The 18,842-nt window shown below is 48.2% G+C and overlaps 1 protein-coding gene across 1 annotated transcript; it reads left to right on the top strand.

The window, feature by feature from the left end:
- Positions 1 to 3,394: 3,394 nt before the first annotated feature.
- Positions 3,395 to 17,422, top strand: Alas1 (5'-aminolevulinate synthase 1). Its single transcript, XM_040739697.1, has 11 exons — positions 3,395 to 3,548; positions 4,479 to 4,697; positions 6,999 to 7,226; positions 8,689 to 8,838; positions 9,195 to 9,417; positions 11,197 to 11,381; positions 12,068 to 12,247; positions 12,763 to 12,927; positions 14,482 to 14,750; positions 15,446 to 15,608; positions 17,131 to 17,422. Exons 2-11 carry the CDS (start codon positions 4,499 to 4,501, stop codon positions 17,289 to 17,291), a joined length of 1,923 nt encoding a protein of 640 aa, XP_040595631.1. The 5' UTR covers positions 3,395 to 3,548; positions 4,479 to 4,498; the 3' UTR covers positions 17,292 to 17,422.
- The last annotated feature ends 1,420 nt before the right edge of the window (positions 17,423 to 18,842 follow it).

Below are 18,842 nucleotides of genomic sequence, written 5' to 3'. Positions count from 1 at the left end.
TTAGGTTTGCATTGCTGGGAATTGGATCCAGGACAGTGAGCATGCTAGGCAGCAGTGTCCCCTGTACCAGGGTCTCGTTGAGGGGAAACTGAGGCCAAGAGAGTGGCAATCAGTAAGATTGGCTAGCAAGCTTGTCATGGAGGGACACTGCTGAAGACAGGGGCCCAGAGCAAGGGGTGGGGGATTCCTGGGCAAGCGTTGACATTTTCCTTTGGCCTTGACCACTGGCTGGTGCTATGTGCAGCGGTCCTTGACCACGACAGTGACGCAGACTGGCTGAGAAATAGTAAGGTCTCCACGTCATTCCTAGCATGAGGGCTGACCTTGCTGGAACTCCAGTGGTTTGGGCACCCCTGCTCAGGGTCAGAGCAATGGATAAGAGGAGTTTATACTGCAGCTCAGGAGGGGTGGTGGGAGGAGGGGAAGGAGGAGGGTGGGGAGAGGGGAGGGAAGGATGCTTGGGGAAGGCAGAACTAGGACTGGAGGCAGCAATCCAGGAGAGAATGGCTGCTGGACCAGTACAGGGCTCACTTAGGCACAAACCAAGGCAGGTGTGGTCACTCCTACTTCACAAAGATGGAGGCTGAGGGCAGGAGTATCTGCTCACAAGCTGCAATGTAGCAGTATTAGGTCTTAAACACAAACCATTGGAGTGGTCTCAACATGTGATCCTAAGAGACCCACCACCCACAGAAGAACGTGTTTGTTCAAAATAGATTCCTGGTTCAAAAAGTCGAAGAGTATAACCCAGAGCCCTGCATTTTGGGCAGAACCTTGGTTGTGATTCTTTGGGTTCTGACTCTGGCTCATTGAGACTCTCTGGTCTACCTCCTGCTCCAGTTCCTGGCTGTTGTATACAAGTGGCCAAGCTATTCAGGCTGACTCACACACCACGCTCCCCTCCCACGGGCCTGGGACTCTCCGCTCCTGCTTTTACCCAGCATTCTCCCAGCACCACATAGACCCACCCTTCCAGCCAGTGCCTGCTTCTCTTCAGGACAGCTTCCTGGTGGCTGGAATCCCCCTCTTTCCTGTTGAAGTAATAGTTCCTCTATCTGGGATTGTTTACAACATCCTATTTCACTTTCCTTGTGGGTGGGCCTCTTAGCCCCCTGACACCCCGCCCCTTCATTAAACAGGAAATTCCCAGAGAGCTGGGTACCATGAGTTTAAACAATAAACCTCTGCAGTCATGACTTCACCGTGTGGAGCTGGAAAAGCTTCACAAACAAGGAGATCAAACCTTAGCTGTGAAGGCCAAAGCCAGCTGAGATTCAGCGCTGAATTTAGAACTCATGACTGCCCTACTGTTGCTCTCTCTACCTCTGCTTTGCTACTCATCACCCAAACAGCTCCCAAGACAGCCAGGCATTATGATCCCATTGCCCGGATAAGAAAAAGTGAGGCCCAGAGCAAACGCAATCACTCAGCACCAGGTCTTAGCTCTGAGCTCAATCGCTGATCTTCTCTCTCTCTTCTCTGACTGATAGGTGCTACCCCTTAGCAAGAAGTAGCCAGGACTTGAACAACTAGACCAGAGCCCTCATCCTGGTGTGTTCCCAGTGCCACTCTGGACTCAAATGCATCCTCCGCAGTCACAGGCGAGACGTGCCAGTCTTGGCTAACTGCGGACTCAGAGGGAATCAGCAAGTACCTGGATACACCTCCATCTTTATCATTCTGAACTTTGTTCTGTTTATTGATGTCCAGCTGGGAAAGAAGCACCTAGAATGATTCTTTCCCCAATTGCAGGAGGGCAGCTCCTGGCCTGGCACAGGTCCAGCCTAACCCAGCCTGGGGCAAGATGAGAAGGGTGTGGAATAAGGAGGCCAGATTGGCGTTCCTGAGAGACTGCCAAGCCCTACCCCTCAGGTGAGGTCTCAGGAGCCTCAAAGGAGGCAGGATTCGGCTCTGAACCCCAGGTGAAGAACTGGCCTGTCTCCATCTTATGCTTAAAAGTCATCTTACAATAAAGACAAACCAGGCTCCATCTTATGTTTAAAAGCCATCTTACAGTAGGGACAAACTAAGTTCATTCCTGCTTACGGTTAAACCTGTTTCTCAAGGATTGGGCTGCGTCTTACCTGTAGCCTTAACTACAAATGGGTCTGTACTGCCTGTTCCAGGAAATGGCAACCATATTTTTGTTTCAAAAAGTTTTAACCATCTTGCAACCCTTTGTTTCAAAAGGTTGTTGTAGCCGGGCGTTGGTGGCGCACACCTTTAATCCCAGCACTCGGGAGGCAGAGGCAGGCAGATCTCTGTAAATTCGAGACCAGCCTGGACTACCAAGGGAGTTCCAGGACAGCCTCCAAAGCCACAGAGAAACCCTGTCTCGAAAAAAAAAAAAAAAACCAAAAAAAAAAAGAAAAAAAGAAAAGAAAAAAAGGTTGTTATTGTGACTACCTGTTGTTATGACCATCTTATGACCACCTTGCAATCCTGCCTTTGTTTCAAGAGGTCCTTATGACTAATTTGTTATACTCATGTTCTGCTCCTGTAACCCTTCGTGTTTTGCCTCCCAAATTCCCCATTTGGAAACCCCCTCTACCCCTGAGCTATAAAAACCTTGTCTTCCTCACATCCAATGCTGAACTCTCAAAACCTGTACACGGGGGTGGGGGGGTGGGGGGTGGGGAGTGGGGGTGGGGGGGCTTGCTTTAATTAATTGGCTGCTTTAGCTTATTTGGCCTTGCTGATTTGGGTTAGTGTACTCCTCCCATCTTTGGGATTAACACAGGATGCAGTACTAAGCCTTTGAATTGGTGTGTGTCTCGCCCAGCAAGGACTTTGGACAGTGCTCAGTGTAAAATAAAAACAGGGCTAGTTCAGCGTTATGGCACATTGTGTAACCCCATAATTTGAGACAGAAGCAGGAGAATCTGGGAAAGTTTGAGTCCAGCCTGGTCCACAAAGCAAGACCCTGACTCATGAAAGCAAAACAAAACAAAAAAACAAGACCTGGGATGTAACTCAATTAACAGAGTTTTTGTCACAAAGCTCTGGGTTCAATCCTCCGAGCTATATACTCCAGGCCAGTAGGAAAGTCCTGTCATTGTCACAAACAAAACTAAGCCCCTAGTTGATCAGATTTTTCAGACTCGTAACCCTTTCCTCTAAGTCCCAGAAACCCTTTCACTAGCAGGTAGGTTCCTGAGTGGTTGGCTTACGCCCTACACGGGGGCGCAGGGATCTGACGCACAGGGTTATTCGTGGAAGGTGACAGAGGACCGAAGGATGGGGTCCAAAAAGGGACTTGCCCGCCCACTGCCTTGCCCTCCTGGTCCTGGAAGCCTAGGCCTAAGTCACAGTCCACCAGCTGGAGCAGAGCCCACACGAAGAGACTTGCCGCCCTTCCCGGCCGACTCCGGCGCGCGTGCGCCGGTCAGGCCGCGCCCACGGCGCATGCGCAGCGGTCAACTCGGCTCTATATTAGGGCCACAGGAGTTCGTTGCATTCCCGAAGCTGCTATAGTGGACAAGGGCATTTGGTCCGCTTAGCGCCCTCCGTTCGAGTGCTCACTGCCGTCCCGTCGAGAGCCCGCGCAGGTAAGGGCCACGCTCGGTGGTCGCGGGAGGCCTGCGCGCCCCGCTACCGCGGCCACACGCCCCATCCCCCTACTGTCCCCACCTTGGCTCAGCGTCCACCACCGCCGTCTCTACCTCTTAGGCTACCTCAGAGGCCCCGTTCCGTGCCCTCCTGACATTCGGCATTTGACAGGCGGCTTCATAATTTTCCTACCCTTGCCATTCTCTAGCTTGCGACCCCAGGCAACCTCTGACTCACCGCTGACCCCCTTCCACCAGCCCGACTCTCTGGGCTGGCTAGCCTTGCTCCTGTCCGAGTCAGCCCCGACCCTACCCTTCTTTCTGCCTCCTTTCCCGGTTCCAGCTCTAGGGGCATGACCTTGTCTCGGGAACTCAGGGCTGGTCTAGACTCTTCCCCCTTCCCCGGGTTGCTAGGATCCCCTACCTAGATAGGTGACAGTGACATCTTCCTTAGCCTCACTGTTGCCTCTGGATGTGTGCTGAGGTGTATTACCAACACTGTGCACCCTTCTGGAGCCTTTGGCCTCCCACACCTATTCTGCTTTGTCCTTCATAACCCCCTTGGTTATTAATCGTCCCTATTTACTCTGGTGAAGTTGCTTTGCTGGGTAGGGGTGGGGGCTTTTATGTAGAGGTGGAGAATGAAGTTGGTGACTCCTTTACTGAGTCTTTTTTTTTTTTTTGAGACAGGGTTTCTCTGTAGCTTTGGAGGCTGTCCTGGAACTTGCTCTGTAGACCAGGCTGGCCTCGAACTCACAGAGATCCGCCTACCTCAGTCTCCCCAGTGCTGGGATTAAAAGTGTGCGCCACCAACGCCCGGCTTTTACTGAGTCTTATGTCAGTGCTGTCGTTAGTTTTGTTTGTTTTTGTTCTGAGTGAGACATATATCTGGGGTACCCTTGACATCATTCACCATGGATTCTTCCACAGGAACCAGCACCTTTGCAGACATGGAGACTGTCGTTCGAAGATGCCCATTCTTATCGCGAGTCCCCCAGGCCTTTCTGCAGAAGGCAGGAAAATCTCTCTTGTTCTATGCTCAGAACTGCCCCAAAATGATGGAAGTTGGGGCCAAGCCAGCCCCTCGAGCCCTGACCACTTCAGCAGTACACTGCCAGCAGATCAAAGAAACCCCTCCAGCCAATGAAAGTAAGTAGGGCTAGCAGTGAGAAATACCTCCTGGGTGGTAGGGGCCATTCTGGAGGAGGGATCAGCATCGTGTGTGGGCGGGGGTCATCTCTCGTGTAACTGTCCCTCTGACTCCTGGATTAGGAGCGTCTCATGCTCCTGGACTTAAAAGTGAAACAATGCAGCCTTCTGGATTGCGTGTCAGGTCTGCTGGTGTTTCCTCATCGTCTGGTAGGAGCAGCCACTTGCAACCTTTTCCTCAGTAAAGATTTGGCCTTTGACTCAGAGTAGCGGTTTGAAAATGTTTAGTATTTTGAGGCACGGTCTCACTTCGTATCATTTGCAAGCCTGGAACTCACTGTGTAGCCTGGATTGGCCACAAAGTCATGACCCCGCCTCTGCCGCTCCAGTTTTAAAAGATGCGTTGATTTTATTTTATGTGTGTGAGTGTTTGGCCGCGCCAAATGTGTGCCTGGTGCCCAAGGAGGCCAGAAGAGGGGGTCAGATCCCCTGGAGAGCTACAGATAGCTGTGAGCCACTATCACAGTGCTGGAAATTGAACTTGGGTTCTCAGAAGGGCAATAAGTGCTCTTAACCACTGAGCCATCTTTTTGTTTTGTTTTGGTTTTTTTCCCCCTTTAAGGAAAAAAAATGGCAAAATGCAATAACATAAAAATTTGCCATTTTAGCTCTATGAGAGTCTCATAATAGCCCAAATTGCCCTCCAACTTGTGGCACTCCTCCTGCCTCAGCCTGTTACATGATAGGAGTATACGCATGCACTGCTACAGTGTCTGTTTTCATCCTTTAAGTGTGTGATTCAGTAGTATTACATGCATTCGTGTTGTTCTACCACCGTCCAATTCCAGAACTTTCTTCATCTTCCCAAAGTAAAAGCTGCCATACGCCTCCCCCCACTGCCTGGCAACCATCACTCTCCTGACTGTCTGTCCAGCTTCACTGCTCTAGGTGTGTTAGTGATTGTCAGTGCATGCATCAGACACAGACAGACAAGTTTTAATCAACAGTCCTGAGTGGTCTTGGTCAGGTTCTTCTGGGGAGAGGCTTTGCAGTGAACAGTTCACCTTCCCAGCTTCTTCTGGGCATGGACCGGTAGGAAAGGAGCATTTGTTCTGTAAGTGGGCAGGACTTAGTCCTTCAGGGGACTTCCTGTCCGGAGTTAGTTATCTTTTCTCAGAATGACTATAGTGGCCATGTATTGAGTTCGAAAGCTCATTTTCCCTTCTGTTGTCTAGACTTTCCATAACAGAACTGCATTGCTTGTAAAGTTAATTTCAAAATAATATTTCTTGACTTCCCTTTATAGAAAATATTATGGAAATTGTGTTGAGACACCTTACCCAAGTTGTAGAAACAGCAGCCAGTGATTCATGGGAGTATTCCAAAATCTGAAGGAAGACTTTTCTAGAAGGAAGGTGAGCATATTGCTCAAGGAATGGAGGAGTGACTGTAACTTAGAACATAAAACCAGCCAGTTACATCAACAGCTCTCTTTGGTGAACTTAAACGAGAAAGTAGGTGAGCTGTGTGACTAACCTGGGTCTTTCCAGGCATACTAGTAGTTTGAACCCAGAGAGGACAACGTGAAGATTGTCCCTGAAGTCTTTTTTTTTTTTTTGGTTTTTCGAGACAGGGTTTCTCTGTGGCTTTGGAGGCTGTCCTGGAACTAGCTCTTGTAGACCAGGCTGGCCTCGAACTCACAGAGATCCGCCTGCCTCTGCCTCCCGAGTGCTGGGATTAAAGGCATGCGCCACCAACTCCCTGAAGTATTTTTAAAACTGGCTAAGCTTTATTAGGAATCCTCTTAGAAAAATGAAGGGAGAATAACTGTGTGACAGCTTCTAGTTGCCTTAGAGAGTATCTCCATCCTGAAATAATAAGCTGAGTGTGCATGGGGTAGGAATCACTAACAGTGATCCAAGTCAAGAGCTTTGGGGACTAAGCACACACAAAATCCCAGCACTTAGAGGCTGAGGCAGGAGGATTGCCAAGTCAAGCATCATGGACTGCATAGCAAAACCCTGTGTTAAACAAATGGAAAAAAAAGTTGGGTTGTCTGAAAGTATGAAATAGTGATCTTAGATTTCTAAGGAGAACACCTGTGAGTTTGAGACGTGACTGGGATGGGTCAACAAACCCTTCAAAGAACCACTCTGAGGCAGGTGAGAGCGGGTATTAGCAGAGTTTAACGGAGGTTATAGACTAGAACGAGTTAAAGTTTGAGGGTAATGAGACTCAGTGACTTGCTTGTGCACTCGGCAAGCAGGTCTGATGTCTCATTCTTTCCATTTCCTTCCTCAGAAGAAAAAGCTACCAAAGTTGCAGTCCAGCAGGCTCCTGACGAATCCCAGCAGACTCCAGATGGCACACAGCTCCCGGCTGGACACCCGTCACCCACTACAAGCCAGGGCTCTGGGAGCAAGTGCCCTTTCCTGGCTGCACAGCTGAACCAGACAGGCAGCAGCGTCTTCCGCAAGGCCAGTCTGGAGCTTCAGGAGGATGTGCAGGAAATGCATGCTGTGAGGAAAGGTAACAGAAACGCCTCTGGCCAGTGGGAAGAGATTATCATCTGGACGCCTGGTACCTCCAGTTTATACATGAGCTATTACGAGGCCAGCATAGTAATAATGGGAATACCTTCCTCTTTTGGTGGCAAAGAGGAAGTAAGGTCCTCAAGCTAGATAGCTCAACTGTATTGCAAAATGTGGGACTTGCTTTCTGGTGAAGGTGTAGGAGGTAACCAGCTTCCCAAGTCATGCTCATTTTCTGGAAATAACCTGAAGTTTTGAACAGACGCCAGCATTCATTTGTCTCTTTGGCCCTTCCTACTTTTGGTAGACAGAAGGTAGAACACTGGTATTACTACAGTCAGTGCTAACCTGGGACTCCCAGGCTGTATGTCTTACTGATGGTCATGGAAGGGCAACCTTAACCTCATCTGAGTTCCCAGGAGCCCCTAAAAGCCTCAGCATGCTGAGGATGTGGCACACACCTTTAGTTCCAGTACCTGGGAGGCAGAGGCAGGAGGGCCAATGTGAGCAAGGCTGGTATGGGCAGGGGTAGGCTGTATGGAGTCCAGGAAGCTTGCCAGTCAGCTGGGGAACCTTGGCCTCTAATTCTTGTCCACTAAAACTGGCTGGTAGCTGGGAAAACAAAATAGCACTGAAGCCAGGTAGTGCCCACCTATAATCCTACCACTAGACATGCTGAAGCAGGAGGGTCTTGAGTTCAAGGCCAGCCTGGGCTACAAGACTTCATCTCAAAAAGTCTAAAAGAAGCCCAGGACCAAACGCCATTATAATAAGCACACTGAAGGAAGAGACATTCCATACATTCTATTACAACTAACTAGTTATAATTGGCTTTTTTCATGAAGTAGGCAGTAGGCTATTCTTTTGGTTTTATGTTTTGTTTTGAGACAAGGTCTCACTATGTAGCACAATCTGGCCTCATTTATAGAGATCTGCCTGACTCTGCCTCCCGAGGGCTGGAACTGATGCCAACACCAAGATGCCCAAACAATAAGCTATTTTGGGGGAAAAATTATTATTATTATTATTATTTTTTTTTTTTGGTTTTACGAGACAGGGTTTCTCTGTTTTGGAGGCTGTCGGTCCAGCCTGGCCTCGAACTCACAGATATCCGCCTGCCTCTGCCTCCTGAGTGCTGGGATTAAAGGCGTGCGCCACCAACGCCCGGTGAAAAAATTATTTTAATGTTTTGCCTTCATGTATATCTGTGCACCAAAATATGCCTGGTGCCCAAGGAGGCCAGAAGAGGGCATCAGATCCCAGAACTGTAGTTACAGACAGCTGTGAGCCACCGTATGGTTGCTGGGATCAAACTCAGGTCCTCCAAGAGAGCAGCCAGTGCTCTTAGCTGATGACCGATCTCCGCCTGCTCCCATAGGCTATTTTTGACATGTGCCTAGAAGGTGTTGTGAACTAAGAATAAAAGCCTATCTCTTCTGCACCTTGTTACTTTGTGATAGAGGTTACCCAAAGCTCAGTGACCCCTGGTGTGATCAATGTGAAAACTGACGGAGGAGATCCGAGCCAGCTGCTGAAGAACTTCCAGGATATCATGCGGAAGCAAAGGCCAGAAAGGGTGTCTCATCTTCTTCAGGATAACTTGCCCAAATGTGAGTGTTCTTGTTTGTAGGTGAAATGGGTGTCAGATAGTGTGAAGCTGCATGGTGACGTGAGAGTCGAAGCCCCGTGGCTCTTGCGTGAGTACTGTTGAGTACTGTTGAGCCTGATGAATGCTGCTGATCACTGGCCTTCTCTCCTTTTACCCATCGCCTGTGCACTGGACAGTGTACCTGACTCTTGACCAATACAGTCTGGTTTACCGCTCACGGTACTAGGGCATCTTTCTAGTCCCGAATATAATGCCATGAAATGGCCATACTGAGATTTGAACTCAGGTATGTCCTTCCCCCAAACGTGGATATTCTTCTTAAAAGACCGAACTGTCTTTTGTTTGTTTCCATTTTAGCTGTTTCCACTTTTCAGTATGATCGTTTCTTTGAGAAGAAAATTGATGAGAAAAAAAATGACCATACCTATCGAGTTTTTAAAACTGTGAACCGGAGAGCACAAATCTTCCCCATGGCAGATGACTACACGGACTCCCACATCACCAAAAAGCAGGTGTCAGTCTGGTGCAGTAATGACTACTTAGGCATGAGTCGACACCCACGCGTGTGTGGGGCAGTCATGTAAGTAGCTGTCAGTTTTTGGATACCACTAGCCTTATTTGGCAAGATCTATATGGCTTATGCCACTGGACCCTTTATGGGAGAATATTTAGTCACTGAAAGTGTGCCCCAGTGATACAAAACTATTCTTTGTAGAACCAGCCCTTTCCTTCCATCTTTTCAGGCATTCTGGGATTGAGCTCAGGTCTCTAGGCTTTACCACAACCCCTTTACCTGTCATACCATCTCACTTTGCCTATGGAAATCTCTACAGTTGACTGTTTTAGAGAAAATGTGATGATAGTGGATAAGGCTATTTCAGTAGGATGTCTTTAAAAGGATGAAGGTCCCATGTTTGTCCTTCAGGAGGACCACCATAACTTGAGAGAGTTGCTTGTCAAATTCTCCAAGAGGCTTGCTAAAGAGAGTCCCACATGAGGTTGAACAATACCATACAGCGTCTATGTGTCCTAACGTGTAATGGCTTTGCAGCCTTCTAGAGTATGCTTTCTCTTAACATGTTATTGGGCAATGATTATTCTCAGAAAAAAGAAGCCTTAGTTTAAGTTACTTGGCTAATACGTCTTAATGACTATTAAATGAACACTTAGTCTTCTTTTTTAAAGACTTATTTATTTTATGTATATGAGTATTTTGCCTGCATGTCTGCCATGTGTGTGTCCTTCCTTGGAGGTCAGAAGAGGGTGTTGGATCCTCTGGAACTTGGAACTTAATCTTAACAGTCCCTCTAAAATTTATGGCCCCAGGTTTCACAATGAGAGAGATGCTACATGAGATGAACATAATTTTCATTCTCCTGGGTTCTGGAAAGAGGAACAATATATATGATGTTAAGAACCATGAGTTAAAAAAATTTTTTTCAAATAAAATAAAAATAATCCAGACATAGTTGTGCCTGTCTTTAATCACAGTACTCAGGAGGCAGAGGTAGATGGATCGCTATTAATTCAAGGCCAGCCTGGTCTGCATAGTGAGTTCTAGGACAGCTAGTGCTACATAGTGAGACCCTGTTTCAAAAAACAAAAACAACAACAAAAAATTAAAATGAAATAAAAATAGAACCATGAGTTTTCTTGCTTGCTTGAGATACGATTATGGTTTTGTTGTTGTTTTTTGTTTTTGTTTTGTGTGTGTGTGCTGAAATTACAGGCACATACTTCATATGTGTTTATATAGTAAGAAGGATTGAACCCAGGGCTTTGTGGCTTTGTATATACTAAGCAAGCACTCTACCAGCTGAATTCCATCCCTAACCCGTGTGTGTGTGTGTGTGTGTGTGTGTGTGTGTGTGTGTGTCTGTGTATGATTGAGAGAGAGAGAGAGCAGACAGACAGACAGACAGAGACAAAGAGACAGAGTGTATGTTGTATATTTATGTGAGTTATGTACTTGTGTGGGGGGGGTGGGATGATGTGTGCTTGCAGGCCTGAGGTCAGCATTGGGTCTTTCCTCTGCAGCCTTTCATCTTTGTTTTTTGAGGCCCCCTGTGCTTCAGTGCTAGGGTTGTAGGAATGCAAGCTCCCTGGATTTTAAATGAATTCTGGGACTGGAGAGATGGCTCAGAGGTTGAGAGCACTGGCTGCTCTTCCAGAGGTCATGAGTTCAATCCCCAGCAACCACATGGTGGCTCACAACCATCTTTAATGACATCTGGTGCCCTCTTCTGGCCTGCAGGCAGAACACTGTATAAATCATAAACAAACAAATCTTTAATAAATAAATAAATGAGTTGTGCAGATCTGGACTCTAGAGTATTAGTATGTTACTTATTTTTGACAGGGAGACTGTGAAACAGCATGGTGCCGGAGCTGGTGGAACTAGGAATATTTCTGGAACCAGCAAGTTCCATGTGGAACTGGAGCAGGCGCTGGCTGACCTCCATGGCAAGGATGCAGCACTCTTGTTCTCCTCCTGCTTTGTAGCCAATGACTCCACCCTCTTCACCCTGGCTAAGATGATGCCAGGTAAGGAAGCCCACTGTCTGTGCCCTAGAACATTTGAGGGTCCTGCATAATGGCAAGAACACTGGGAATCCTGTATCGGAGCACAAGGCGTTGACTGCATGCTGGGGGTTCAAGCAGAATGTGATCAGTGATGACTAAAACAGGGGAGGTCCTGTCCTTAAGCTCCTGACTGAAGTATACTTCATATTCTAGGAAGTCCCTTTAGCAAATGTTCCATTGCATGTAGTCACATCTTCATTGAATTTAAAATGAGGTACCCATTTTTTTTTTTTGAGACAGTTTTTGTTTTTGGTCATTGTGTAACCCAGGCTAGCCACAAGCTCTTGGTTCTCCTACCTCAGAATGCTGGACTTCTAAGTATGTGACATTGTAGCTTTAAAGATTGTTTAAGGATGGTTCTTGTGTTTTGTGTTTCATGATGCTAAGGTAGAACCCAGGGCGCCAGCTTGTATTAATCACATACTGTGCTGCTGAGCTCCATCCTGGCAGCCATGGGGTGGGCTACCTCTGCCTTTGCATTGTCCCACAAGAGAAGCAGCGGCTAGTTATGTCAGGACAGACTGGCTCACGGTGCTTTTCATAGAGAACATTTTCAAGGCACTACCAGCAGGAAAAGGTTTTTTGTATCTGTCCAGGATGTAAATTGTCTTTGATATATCTGCCACTAAGCATTTTTCCTGTGTCAGGCTGCGAAATTTACTCTGACTCTGGGAACCATGCCTCCATGATCCAAGGAATTCGCAACAGTGGAGTGCCAAAATATATCTTCCGCCACAATGATGTCAACCATCTCAGAGAACTGCTGCAAAGATCTGACCCCTCAGTCCCCAAGATTGTAGCATTTGAAACTGTTCATTCAATGGATGGTAAGTCTACGCTGAGTCCACTCTGAAGCCTGAGGTGCAGAACTAGCCTTGAACTCTTTAAAAAGTATGGTGTGTGAACCCTGGGAATAGCTGCTTGTCAGGCTTCTGTTTAACTGCGTATAAGGTCCTGCACTCAACTCCAGAAACAAACAAAAATATGATGTTTCCTTTTGGTTTTGCATTTTTTTCTCTGCTGGGATTCCATAACTTAGAGACAGTATATGGATGGGAGCAGACAAGGCAAGCAAGAACTGGGGGAAGTTCATTTTCTCTCCAGAACTTAAAATGACCCTACACAATGTAAGATATGCCAGGCGGTGGTGCTGCACACCTTTAATCCCAGCACTCAGGAGGCAAAGACAAATGGATCTGGGTTCAAAGCCAACCTGGTCTACAGATCAAGTTCCAGGGTTGCCATGGCTACACAGAGAAGCCCTGTCTGGGAAAAAAAAAGAACTTAAAGATTTTGCTTTGGCTATAACTATGATTACTAACATTTCCCTGGCTTTCCTTAGGAGCAGTGTGCCCACTGGAAGAGCTGTGTGATGTGGCCCATGAGTTTGGAGCAATCACATTTGTGGATGAGGTCCATGCGGTGGGACTGTATGGGGCTCGAGGTGGAGGGATTGGCGATCGCGATGGAGTCATGCCAAAAATGGACATCATTTCTGGGACACTTGGTATGTATGCTTTGTAAGTTGTCTTTTACACTGAACTTAGGACATGTAACAAGACCAGTGACTGGCTGGTCTAACTGGCACCAGGATAGGAAGCCGTGTGACAACATGGAAAGCCTGGGCTGTTTCTCTCTGGGGTGAATTTTGTTTTCATGAGACAGGGTCTTGGTCTGTAGCCCAGGCTGGCCTAATGGTAGCCCTCCTGGTTCAGGCTCCAGTGCTGGCTTTGCAGGTGTGTTACACCGTCTTGCAGTGAATTTTTTCATCCCAGTGAATGCTAGCCCAGCTTTGAAGCATCCCATAGCTAAATATGACAGAAATTACATTTCTTGCCATCTGAGCTCATTCCAACCATACTTGTGGCTCTTACTACATGCTGTGACAAAAGTCTTCACTGTACTGCTGAGAGCCCTCCAGTGCTTTTCTACCAGGTGCTGGGAAATGCTGTGCTCTCTGTGCCCAGCAAGCGCTCCAGCTGTCCCAGCGTGTTCCTCTCCTCATGCTGGCACCCTGAAGTCTGGCTCTCAGTCCTGGCTCTGTAGCTTCCTAGTTGTGTGACCTTGGCTAAGGAACTGACCTTCCCTGCCTGTTTTGTTTTGTTTTCCCCATCAATATGATGGAAATAGCAATGAAATCTGTATCAAGGTTTTTGTAGAGAAGATCAATGAGTTGTATATAGATCATCAGTATAGATGCTGCCTTTGCCTGTGAGAATCATTAAGAGGCTGTAGAGATTTGAAGGCTTTTTTTCTTTTTCCTTAAACATTGAGAACTTGTTAAGGGCAGTGAGAAACCCATGCATCAGTCAGTGAATGCCAAGTTCAAGCTTACACTTAGGCAAAGACCAGCAAGCAAAACCCAGCATCCGCCAACCCTGTCAAGGAAGTGAGAGCCTCCTCCAGACTTAGAGATGCCAGAGGAAAGCCACCTGTTCAAGTGCCAAATTCCAGTTTGTGGTGTAGGCTTTTGGAGGTATGGTTCAGTGAAGTGGAAAAATGCTAGGCGGAAAATTTTTCCACCATAGGCATTTGAACCCACTTAATCCTCTTGTGGTTCAAGAAAAATGTTCACTTCAGAACTTAGAGTTAAGGCTTCTGAGAACCCTTCTGGAGTCCTTAATCCTGAAACTTGAGATACAGATTATGTAAGGACCTTGACCAGAACTGAAAAACAAGCCTGGCCCTAAGTTGGCCCTAACAGGTCTGAGTGTTTGTGTTTACCCAGCAAATGCTAATTGTCAGGAGTCTCCCATTTGCTTGAGTAGCAAGTAAGGTCTCAGTACTGCAGCAGATGCCTTAGCCAGGTGCCTCCTGCCAAGCTAGTCTGTGTACGGCGCCACCCCCTTCCCCCGTACGTACTGCTGTTGCTTTTTTTTTTTTCGAGACAGTTTCTCTGTGGCTTTGGAGGCTGTCCTGGAACTAGCTCTTGTAGACAAGGCTGGTTTCGAACTCACAGAGATCCGCCTGCCTCTGCCTCCCGAGTGCTGGGATTAAAGGCGTGCACCACCAACGCCGGCCGTACTGCTGTTGCCAACCTAACTCTTCCTCCTCCCCCCAGGTAAGGCGTTTGGCTGTGTTGGAGGGTACATTGCCAGCACGAGTTTGCTGATCGACACCGTACGATCCTATGCTGCTGGATTTATTTTCACTACCTCCCTGCCTCCCATGCTGCTGGCTGGGGCCCTGGAGTCTGTGCGGATCCTGAAGAGTGCTGAGGGGCGTGCGCTTCGCCGCCAGCACCAGCGCAATGTCAAGCTTATGAGGCAGATGCTAATGGATGCTGGTCTCCCGGTCATCCACTGTCCCAGTCATATCATCCCTGTGCGGGTAATGGCCTGTCTGCGACTGGACTCCACATGTGATACGCCAGTGTTCTGGTTCCACTAATCTGAAGTTGGGCTTGGGCAGGGTGATTGCTAGGGCTGGGACCACAGCCAGTGGCCCTCTGCCATGTCTCTGTCTTCAGCTGCCTCAGCTGCCTTCACAAAAAGAGTGAAGTCTTTGAACCCAGCAGCTTCCTCCTCCAGAGCACTGACCTTAACTGGGTAAACACGGAACATGTGTCTGGAAAGCTCTAGAAACCTAAGCATGGGCAGCTTTGAAGTGTGACTTTCCAATTAGTAAATTTCAAAGTAGATCTTACACTCCCCGCTGCAAATCACATCCCTGATGATGTTACAGTTACTATAAAAAATAGCTAGTATAACCAGAGCAGGGCAGTCCCTCCTGGGAACAAAGATTTGCTTGTGTGAAAGAAAAAGCACCTCCTTGACCATGCAAGGCCTGAGAGGACAGCCATGTGACATTTCATTCCAGTGTTTAGTCCACCCTGCAATGCCAGCTCCCTTAAACTGCAGGTGTTCAGGCAGAATGCCTGCCCCGCCCCCCATCCCCTAGGGTTGCACACTCAACTGCAGTCTGGCCTTGAGCCTGAGCCTCATGTGTGGACACTGTGTTCTTGACCGTCTCTGCCAAATTAGGATGTCTTATTGTGACCCTGTTCTTCCTGTGACGGAACTTAGGTTGCCGATGCTGCCAAAAACACAGAAATCTGTGACGAGCTGATGACCAGGCATAACATATACGTCCAAGCCATCAATTATCCAACAGTGCCACGAGGGGAGGAGCTCCTGCGGATCGCCCCCACCCCACACCACACGCCACAGATGATGAACTTCTTCCTCGGTGAGTTGGGAAACCCTCTACCTCACCGTAACCGCACCTCCAGTGAGCCTTGTGAAGCCCTTGTGAAGCTGTATTTGCCCTGATGCTTCAGACGGTATTGATTCTTTCTGTCCTGAGTAGCTAAGCATGGTCTCAGCTGACACATGACAAAACTTTAAAATTAGACAGTAGTGACTCACTTGACAGTGCACGATCCGTTTGGAAGTTCTCAGGAAGCCTGACACCCCCACCCCCATGCCCTCTTTCTGTCATGTGGATACACCGTTGTGGCTGTTGAGGGCACTAGAGGTCTCTGAGGGCACAAGTTTGTCCTGGCCTCCAGAATCCAGCTCACATTTCTCTGCATCGTCTCCCCTTCCTTCCTGACATGTGGTCCTTGAACTAACTCATTGTGGTGCTTCTGTACTGCCCCTACCGCCATGTCCATTCTGAAGGTGGGAACTGGGGGCTTTCATCTCTAGGTTGTCATTACCTCCCTCCCTGGAACTTTGCCCTCTTGGGCCGTCCCAGGTTGGCGTAACTCCCAAGGACAGAGATGCTCAGAGGCCTTTGGTTTAGTTTGGGTGCTGGGATTGAACTCAGGGTCTTGGACTGCTGAGCATGTGCGCCACTTCCCCAAACCCCGAGATCCTGGTGTGCTGACCCTGCAACAGCTTACTGAAGCTGTTTGTGCAGTAAGACCCAACTCTGGGTTGTGTTTTTCTGGTCTTATTCATTGAGACTAATTTACATACCATAAATTTTATCTTCCTAAATAACAGAAGTCAAAGGTGTTTAGATCCACTCACAGTGTTGAGAAGCCTTTACCTCTGCTTCCAGAATGTTTCCATCACTCAGGGGTGAAGCTACACACTCATTAGCATTTGCTTACATTCTACCTAATCTCGCCCACCCCCAGCTGCTCCTTCTCCCTGGACATTAGGTGTAAGTGGGACCATGTGAGTGATACATGGTCCTATAGGCTGACTGCCCACAGCTAGTAGCCAGTGCTTTTAAGTTTTGTTCATATTGTAGCATTAATCACTACTATTTATTTTATTTACTTTTTTCTTTTTTTTTTTTGTTTTTTTGTTTTTTTGTTTTTCGAGACAGGGTTTCTCTGTGGTTTTGGAGACTGTCCTGGAATGTGTTCTTGTAGACCAGGCTGGTCTTGAACTCACAGAGATCCGCCTGCCTCTGCCTCCCGAGTGCTGGGATTAAAGGCGTGCGCCACCACCGCCCCACTTACTTACTTATTTTTAAGACGTCTAGTTGTGTCTGCAGCCTAGGCTGGCCCAGAGCTCACAGATATCCTCCCTCACCCTTGTGAGTGCTAGGCCTGTTCTTTTCATCACTGTATAATGTCACATGTGTGCATTTGCCCCATGTCATATCTGCATCAATGGATGAGCATTGGTGTGCTCACGCTGAGTCTCAGGGATGGTGTTGCTGTGAACACCCGTGCAGGTGTCTGTCTGGATTTGTGCTCTGATTCTTGGGGGCAGAGATCCCTGTGGTGCTCAAACACTGTCTTTCCCCACAGAGAAGCTGCTGGTCACGTGGAAGCGAGTAGGGCTGGAACTGAAGCCACATTCGTCAGCGGAATGCAACTTCTGCAGGAGGCCCTTGCATTTTGAAGTGATGAGTGAAAGAGAGAAAGCCTATTTCTCAGGCATGAGCAAGATGGTGTCTGCCCAGGCCTGACTGTGACGTCAGTTATTCACTTAACCCCAGGCCATTACCATATCCAAATAGTAGTCAGAATTGTCTTTATATGTGAAATAAATTATATATTAAATATTAATCTATAGTAAAATCATAGTCCTGAAAACAGAGTCTTGTGTTAGGTGTTTCTGCTATTAACTACTGAATGGAGAAATATCTGTCATCTGTCCTGTGTTGTGTCTGTATAAACAAATCTGACCAGCAGGGCCCTAAGCCTGTAAGCAGACCAGCTGGCACCCCAGTACTGCAAGCAGTGAGGCCACCTGCTGAGCTTCCCTTTAAACTTCCTGCCTCAGACCCACAGGGGGTAGTCAGCTTGCCCACAGCCCTGGCATGGTTCTGTCTTTCCTGCTTCCCCTCAGCCCCTGCCTCACACTTCCCACTGAAAGTCAAGCCTGAAGGAGGCCCATCTGTGCTCACCACGTCCTGCAGCCTGCCGGCTCCTGGAGCCCTGGTCGTGTCCTCTGCAGGCAATGTGCAGGACTTTGTGCACCCTCCACTCTCCGTGTCTGCATCTGGGTCTTGCTGCTGTCTGCACATTCTGAAGCCCCCTTGTCTTCTTGCCATGAGTTTTCCCTTCTACTGACCTTTTCTCCCACAGACCTGTAGCAGGCATCGCCTGTAGCCAGCTGTCACCCAGGCTAGACCCCTTACAACTGCAGCTGTCTTTCCTGCCTTTGCACAGCCCCTGTCCCTGTGGAAGTCGCATTTTGCCTGCCTTTCCAAACCCAGCCACTGGCCCTGCTGCGCCTCAGTGGTGTCTGAGTGGTTGGCTTCAGGTTTTTACAGCTTTCCCATCCACACTGAGTCGTGCCATTCACTGCTCTTGAGTGGTGCTCCCTCGAGCATAGGTGCTCCTGTGACTGTCGATGGTCCTGCTCCATTCATTGTCCCACCTTATGTCCCCCTGAGGTCTCCCAGGTCCACATGGTGTAGAAAGCACCCTGCCCCACCTCCCACAACCCCTTCTGCACCTGGTCCCCACTTCATGGGCTCAGGTGATCCAGTCTCTCATCCGGAGTCAGCTCTGTTCTCTCACATAATAGCAGCAAACTCATCTTAGGCCAGGCCACTGCTGCCCTCATCTGCCTTTGCCTCCACCTAGCAACAGTCTGAGAGGTCTTACACAGACACAGATGCAGACTACGGATGAAGCTGAGTTGGCAGAGTGTTTTCCTAGTATGCACAAAGCCCCTGGATTTGATCACCAACATCTACACCAGGCGTGACCAGTGCCACATCCCTATAACCCCTGACTGAGGAGGTATAGGCAGCTGCATAGTAAGTTCAAACCCAGCCTGTCTCAAAATAGGCAAGCACCATGCTCCTCTCATGCAGAAACCCTGAGTCTTGTAATTGTAGTGGGAGTTCTGGACTCCTAATGCATGGACTGGGTTCCTGGCAAACTCACCCCATCAATCCTTCCACCCTTGCTTGTATCCTTTGCATCTGGGCTTCACTTCTGTGCCCAAGTCCTCTCTGCTTCTAAGTCTTTCACTGCTTGGACTTTTCTGCTCAGGATCATAGTAT

This window comes from Mesocricetus auratus, unplaced genomic scaffold (genome assembly GCF_017639785.1).
Source record: "Mesocricetus auratus isolate SY011 unplaced genomic scaffold, BCM_Maur_2.0 Super-Scaffold_100691, whole genome shotgun sequence".
Taxonomy (NCBI): Eukaryota; Metazoa; Chordata; class Mammalia; order Rodentia; family Cricetidae; genus Mesocricetus; species Mesocricetus auratus.
Note: the sequence above shows the minus strand (reverse complement) of the source record. Positions and strands in the feature narration are given on the sequence as shown.